At 39.3% G+C, this 7,175-nt stretch overlaps 1 protein-coding gene across 1 annotated transcript; it reads left to right on the plus strand.

Moving 5' to 3' along the window:
- Window positions 1–2,930: 2,930 nt before the first annotated feature.
- Window positions 2,931–5,194, plus strand: LOC123968341 (C-reactive protein-like). The gene is made up of 5 exons (XM_046045049.1): window positions 2,931–2,974; window positions 3,182–3,236; window positions 4,245–4,347; window positions 4,439–4,736; window positions 4,890–5,194. Exons 2-5 carry the CDS (start codon window positions 3,182–3,184, stop codon window positions 5,106–5,108), a joined length of 675 nt encoding a protein of 224 aa, XP_045901005.1. The 5' UTR covers window positions 2,931–2,974; the 3' UTR covers window positions 5,109–5,194.
- Window positions 5,195–7,175: the final 1,981 nt, after the last annotated feature.

Consider the following 7,175-nt stretch of genomic DNA (forward strand, 5'->3'; position numbering starts at 1 on the left):
ATGTGTAAAGCTCACACAGGCACTTTGGGCAATGTGTGGGGTCCTTCGGGTTAGACAGGAGGGCACACACGTCAGTCAGTAGACGTAAACAGCCTGCTGTACATAGAGACAACGTTCTGCTGATGTGCTTGTGTTTCTGTATTTACAGAATACGAAAGTAAAGGAGTTATTGTAAACTTATACACGCCTGGAAGTCCCTTTTGTGTCCAAGTGTGCAACAAAAGTGTAGCATGTCTAATCTAGCTATGAATTTTAATATTCAGACAATATCAATCCATAAAAAGCTCTCGTTTCGCAAAAAGGGGCGCCACCAGAGTTGTTATTAACCTAGAGTCTCCGGACCTCTAGGTAGCTTTTAATAATTATACAATTATTCACCAGTGATCAGTTAGTTAATAATCGCTCAATTATCTTAAATCAGTCAGTCTCATATCTAAAGGGTAAATTCTCTTGGCAGGGACTCAGAAGTAGGCAATACACAATTCCTTGGTTACAGTGAATTTATTAACTAACTAAGGTGATATAAAAAGGAGGTTAAATACATCAGAGAAATAAACAATGGCTAAACAATGAGAATGGAGGTTCGATTGTGGGAAGCATTTGACTCATACGGCAACTAATGAATGCAATTAGATGATAACTCGGTTAAATTTGTCTAGGGGTTTAAAGATTACATATGCTGGACTAAAGATAAATTGATTAGCAACTATTGGACGTCACTGAACTCAAAATATAGGGTTTTGGTCTTACTGCTTGCGTTTCTCCCCGCCGGGTTGCTGGTAAACGGCCTCACACTGGCAACTGTCGGCCAGTTGCTTTGTCTGCCAGGGAATTTCTGCAGGGGTCCATCTCTGGTAGGCTTATGGAAGAAACTTGCAGTGGGGGGCCTTCTCGACCGTGTCTCAGGTCAGGTTTAAGTCGTCTTTTGTTGCTGCTGGCGGGCCATGTGGAATCGTCCGACCTCCGTGGGCTTAGCGCGACGTATAAAGCTTAAAAAGAACTGGGTCGTTCTTGAATTAACTAGTGTAACTTAATGGACTGATAACTTTTAACAAATAAAAAGAAAGAAAATAAAAAACAAGTAAAGTTGCTGTTAAACGAGGGAAAAATTGATGTCACGGCACTTCGCGTGTGTAGCTTCAAGCGAAAAAAAGACTTCGTTGCGCTGGTCGAATTCTTAGGCGTTGCCGGGAGGGGCACGGCAGACGCGTGCCGGAGCATCCAGAGAGCAGAGCGGAGAGCGGAAGAGAAGAGAGCGGACGACGTCGTGTGTCGCTCTTTTGTTGTCTAGGGCATGGTTCCCCAGAGGGCAGTCCTTCGTTCCCGAGGGACTGTCTTTCTAAACTTTTAATGTCTATAAAAGAAAAAGAAAATCTATTTGCGCATATTATAATCAAATATTTTCCACAATCAAACCTCACTGGTCAAACAGTTGTAACGTTCTAAGTTTAAGCATTTGGTAATAGGAAAACACAATTATTGGTCATGATAAATGAGTGACATTTATACATTAACGGCATTTCTGACGATGGTATGTAATACTTATTTCGTCCACTTGGGGGAGCTCAGGTTACATGAGGAAAGCTTAGATTAATCCAAAAACAATCTTTCCTTAGGAACTGGGAAATTTAGTTATTTGGCCTTAAATTCAAGCTGGAAATTAATAGCGTGTAGTATGACATTTATCATCATTGCTGAAGGAATTGTGTGAAAAAGTACATACAAAGTTACACATAAAATGAAAGTGTCCTTAATCTTGCTGAAAATTAAAACACTGCAAAAGTAACTTATTTAGATTCTTTTCAGCAATAATATCAACAACAGATAGCAACAACATGGTAACATAACTACTCAAATAGAGGCAGCGCCACTACTAACTTAGCAAGGATTATTATTTGAAGAGAACAGTTTATAATGAAACATTGTTTTAGCTAAAGAAGGCAGGAATTGTGTCCCCTTTTCGCATATCCTGGCTTATCACGTTTGCACATCAATCTTTGTTTACAAAAGGGGGTTCAGTACTGTGTCTCTGGTGTTCCTCAGCTAGGCGTGAACAAGAGTATCTTTTTGATGAGGTAATGAAACACAGAGCAAGGTCAGTTGCCACGGTTACATGTGTGTGTGTGTGTGTGTTTAATATAAAATGCACAAATCCACTCTGTTGTCCATTACAAAAGCTAGCGACAATACACAAGGACATGAGAAACCAAATAAAACAGAGAACAAGGAGGCAATGATCAACCAACCTAAACAAAAACACAGAGGCAAAGAGTAAAACAGGAATGGACATAATCAAAATAACAGAAAAATACCACACAAAAACCAAGAGCATGACAGTCATAGTTCTACGGCTGGCTTTGAGATGGCAAAAAAATGCCCTTAATATCTTAGGGTTATGGAACAAATAGGCACTCAGGTGTCATGTCATTTTTGTTGACCGTGAAGTGAGTGAAAAAAACATGGAAGCAAGGACTAACACATATCATAGCTGATATGATAGTATAGGTGTTAGTAACAAATGATCAACTTTTATTCTGTGTACAAATGAATAGCTGATGCATGTGTAAACAAGGATAAATGCATTCAAACACACGCACACAGAATAGAACACATAGAATAGGCTGATTTTTATTTCAGTGATTCAGACTTTCTGAACAAAAGCACAAAAATGGTCACCTGTAGGCCCATTTCACTGCTACTTTATGGAGTACCTCATAAGAGTGCTGAGAGCCTGCAGTTAGTCATGTTCATTTGCAATACAGGACCACGAGCATGACCGTTCAGTGTAAATTAAGTTGATTCAGCTGAAAGCACTGTGTATGGGATAAAGCGTTTTGACGTCTCAGGAATCTGAAGCCAAAAAAATGTAGAAGTAGAAAAGGGAAGAAAGCAGACAGAAATGGGGAAGCAGTGAGTGTTCAAAACTCACAGTCCCATTCACCGCTGCACACAAAATCCAAACACAGATTTCAAGGTAAGATCTGCACATGTAAAACTGCAAAGTTCAGGACATTAATGTGATTGTATTAAATGTATTTATTTTTTTTTTTTTACCTTTTCCACCTGTATTGGTTTTTGACGCTGCCAAAAGCAAATAGAGTATTATTAGCAACTCAAAAGTATTGGATTTACCGGCTTAAAAAGACATGTTTTCCATGGTATCTTTTTGTCTTTGCATTAGATGAAGTTTTTGCTGCTGCTGTTGATGCTGACAGCATGTGCTGCAACTCCTCAAGGTAAAAAAATATCCTTATTTAAGAAGGAATACCAAAAAGAAATGTAAAATTGCAAGTATAGACAGTTTTTAGGAGTCTGTTTTTATTTATCTTTAAATTTACTTTTCCCTAAACACATGTCATGCAATATTTTAAGGTACAAGAAAAAAATGAAAATTTTACAAAATTCTTACAATGAAACAAACATGAGTTTTTGCAATATATTAATAACCAACATTTGCATAGGACAAAATATGTCACATATATTTACCTAAATTACCAATGTTGTTGGTAGGCATAAGATCTACAATATTTGTCATAATAATTTTATTCTTTTTCATTTCCACATACATTTTGCTTATTTTCAGCTAACATGTTTCAATTATGAAATAACCAAAATTATTTTGTTTCCCTTATGGTTTCATAACTGCTTGTACAATTGTGTAATTCTGGACATTTGCTTAACTTGATAAAGACAAAACACTTCTGTTCATTTCACTTTCAATCAGGAACAAAAAAATTGCAGAAGGAAATTACCTACATATGAACTTGTGTAAAACTTTTAAGTAACAAAACAATAAGCAAATCAAAAAGCTAAGTGCAGTGCCAAAAAGGCTGTTATTAACTACAAATAGTGTCTCTCTTTGTATAAGATTTGTATAGATGTAGACATCTAGTATTTCCTTCCTCAAAGCTTTGAGGTTTTCTTATAAATCCTGAATGATAGAGTGGACACATGGAAAGCAGTGCTTCCATATGTGCAAGTCAGTGGTTAATATGGTACTGTATGTTTCCTGACATAAGGTGATCATGAGCTTGGTCATGTGTGTGTGTGTAAATGTGCGTGTATGTATGTATATCTCTCCACAGCTTATCTTGCTAGGTTAGTTAACTTAAAGATTCATCTGATGGGCAAACATTATAATCACTCACTCACTTATTTATTGTCAACCACTTATCATGTCTACAGAGTAGCAGACATTATAATCTATACTAAAAGAAACAGCTATAAAACATTTTTCTTTTCAGATCTGTCAGGTAAAATGTTCACCTTCCCACTGCAATCCAACACAGCTCATGTGAGTCTGATCACATCAAGAGAGGAATTTAGCACTGCAACAGTCTGTCACAGGTAGAACTGAATGTGGAAAATGCATAAAAGAACCAACTGTATCTCTGACTGAAAAGTAGCATGCATGCTAATGCCTTTGTAATGCCTACAGGTCCTTTACAGACCTCAAAAGAGATCACATCCTTTTCTCTTTGGCCACACCCTCTAATGCCAATAGCTTCCTGATTTTCTGGGATGAAACAAATAAGGAGCTAGAGACCCATGTCACGACTGGCAAGTCAGAATATCGAGGGTGGGACTACAAGCCGAACATGTGGCATTCTATTTGTACCACATGGAACTCTGTGTCCGGACTGGTGCAGCTGTGGTTTGATGGACAACCATCAATAAGGAAATATATCAGCTCTGGATCAAGCATCAAAGGGCCCACTATTATCACCTTAGGACAGGTACAGTTGATTTAATAAGCATCATAATTAATGACCTTTCAACTGCTAATGTTTGATTTATTGTGTGCGTGTGTCTAGTTTATAGATTTCAGTACAAATATTGTATAATTTAGCTTTTATTTACTGGATCCCAAACATCTGCAATCCCTACAGGAGCAGGATTCCCATGGTGGGGGGTTTGACCTGAGGCAGTCTTTCGTTGGCATGATGTCTGACGTCCACATGTGGGACTACATCCTTTCCCCCTGTGAAATCCACCACTACACAGATGAGCTAAACTTCACTCCAGGGAATGTGCTGAACTGGAGGGCGCTGGAGTTCCAGATCGTCGACAGAGTGCTTATAGATGATAAACTGATTACCTGCCATTAAACTTTAATACAGCACCATCTATATGTTACCAATGTCAGCATTTTATGTTAAATCTTTGTTTATTAAAGGATATATTCTGATATGTATACAATAATCACATGAAAGAGTTATTTTGGTCACTCTGATCATTTTACCTGTCCTTACCATAAACAGATCTCTTGCTAACATGACTGTGCTGTAGAAGATGGCCATCTTTTTTACAAAGGTTGTTCTACGAAAGTGTCGCTGCACAAAGGTGTCAATCAGGGGCGTGCACAGACATTTTGGTGGGCAGGGGCTCAAGTTTAAAAAAGGCCACTTCTGATAATTATTTTTTTATATATAACATTAAATATGTTCACACAACTCTTACTTCCTTCCAATGTATTTTAATTCCCTCACACTCATGCAGTTGTTTAATACTCAACATGGTCTCTGTGTGAACAGCTAAGGAAACTATGCCACAATGTGTATGTTTTCTATGCTACTAGTTTCAAGTATATATTTAGAATAAATGACCAAGGAGAGGGACATAGTTTCACTATTAATTTGGTCATTGTTCACAAGGCAAGAAATCTCTTTGTGTTATTGGAATACATAACACTTCAAGAATCTTCACACTAAACTTTGGCATTGGGCTGCAGGCATAATTAATATAAATGTTATTTAAATACTTTTACTCTTTGTTTCACAAGCAAGATGCCAAATGAGTAAAGATAACCTGCTTCACACAGCCAAGTAACAGAGTACTGAATTGCCTGAATACATTAAAGGGGCATTATTGAGTTTCCAGCTGCCACTAGCGGTGCGGTTTTAAGATTGCTACCAGGTGTGTGCTCGTACACGTGCTCGCTTGAACTCATGAACGAGCATAATCCAAAACACAACCACTTTCATACAGAAATCCCGCAATAAATCCAGGAACACCAGCATGCAGGCTGTGGCTTTTCACTCAGACTTGTTCAGGCTCTGTTACTTCAACGTTCCCGTCTCAGAGGCAGATCAACACCGGCTCCGTAACGTTACTTCATTCAGCACAGCCAGCGGCATATTGGCACAATACTCCCGAAAAAAAAATAAACAGCGGCTATAGACAGGCAGGGATACAGCTTCACTCAATATACTGGAAACTCAGGTAAACCCCTACTGCAACATTACAGTAATAGTTTTATCAGCTGCAGGTTGAACTAATCCATGCTCATTACATCATCACAGTACATTTACTGCATTTAGCTGACGTGCTACATCGTTAGCTCGCCTGCTTCTTTCAGTAACTATCTTTACTATCTGTGTATCGTTCACCGGAGGCTTAGCAATGTCAGCATAGCTAAATGTATTGGATGATAACGAAACGGGTAGTGAGCTGGACTGAATATTATAACGAGATTGTGTCATAATAATAAGACCGCAGTAAGTAACTTTACTGTAGTGTTAGTGCATGGCTCTTCCTCTGTGTTGTTGTGACCGTTTTGTTGCAGTATTGTATATTATGTGGGTCACATTAGTTACAGCGAGGTGAGAGAAGAGAAGCTGTGTACCTGAGTATTGGTAAAACCACAATAAACCTAAATTGAACATTACAAAGCAAACAGAGGCAAGTCCGAGCTACGGTAGCGTTAGCTGTCTGCTTCTGGCTTCATCACTATAGGCTAACTTTAGTAAACAAATTGCTCCACATTTGCTTTTTAAAGTTCTATCTCACACAGGCTCCGTCCTCTATTGGACTCTATGGGTACTACCTCTCCTCCTATCACACGCACGTACTCGCCCACTGAAATACTGTAAGTAGCCGACCAATTGGACGTCGCTACTGTACGTGCGTACCGTATAAATAGCAGTGTCCTCACTGCTCAGCATCCTTTTTTCTTCAGACAGACGGCGAACCGCCCACTGAACTTTACCTCCACGAATGGAGTCGCCGCTCCTTTAAGCTCGCCTTTGCCCATCGTGCCCCGGCTTCGGCAGGGACCACGCCAGAGATGGCATCCGCCAACCACCGCCGTGTGTTGACTGCCGAGCCATTCCTCTCATCCGGCGACAGCAGCGCTGGGAGCATTTCCGGCAGTGTGAGCTCTCCCTCATCTGCGA

This window comes from Micropterus dolomieu, linkage group LG03 (genome assembly GCF_021292245.1).
Source record: "Micropterus dolomieu isolate WLL.071019.BEF.003 ecotype Adirondacks linkage group LG03, ASM2129224v1, whole genome shotgun sequence".
Lineage (NCBI taxonomy): Eukaryota > Metazoa > Chordata > Actinopteri > Centrarchiformes > Centrarchidae > Micropterus > Micropterus dolomieu.

Coding starts and splice junctions, on each gene's coding strand:
- LOC123968341 (XM_046045049.1), top strand. CDS start 3,182: ATGAAGTTTTTGCTGCTGCTGTTGATGCTGACAGCATGTGCTGCAACT. Junction 4,348..4,438: donor ACTGCAACAGTCTGTCACAG/GTAGAACTGAAT, acceptor TAATGCCTACAG/GTCCTTTACAGACCTCAAAA. Junction 4,737..4,889: donor CTATTATCACCTTAGGACAG/GTACAGTTGATT, acceptor CAATCCCTACAG/GAGCAGGATTCCCATGGTGG.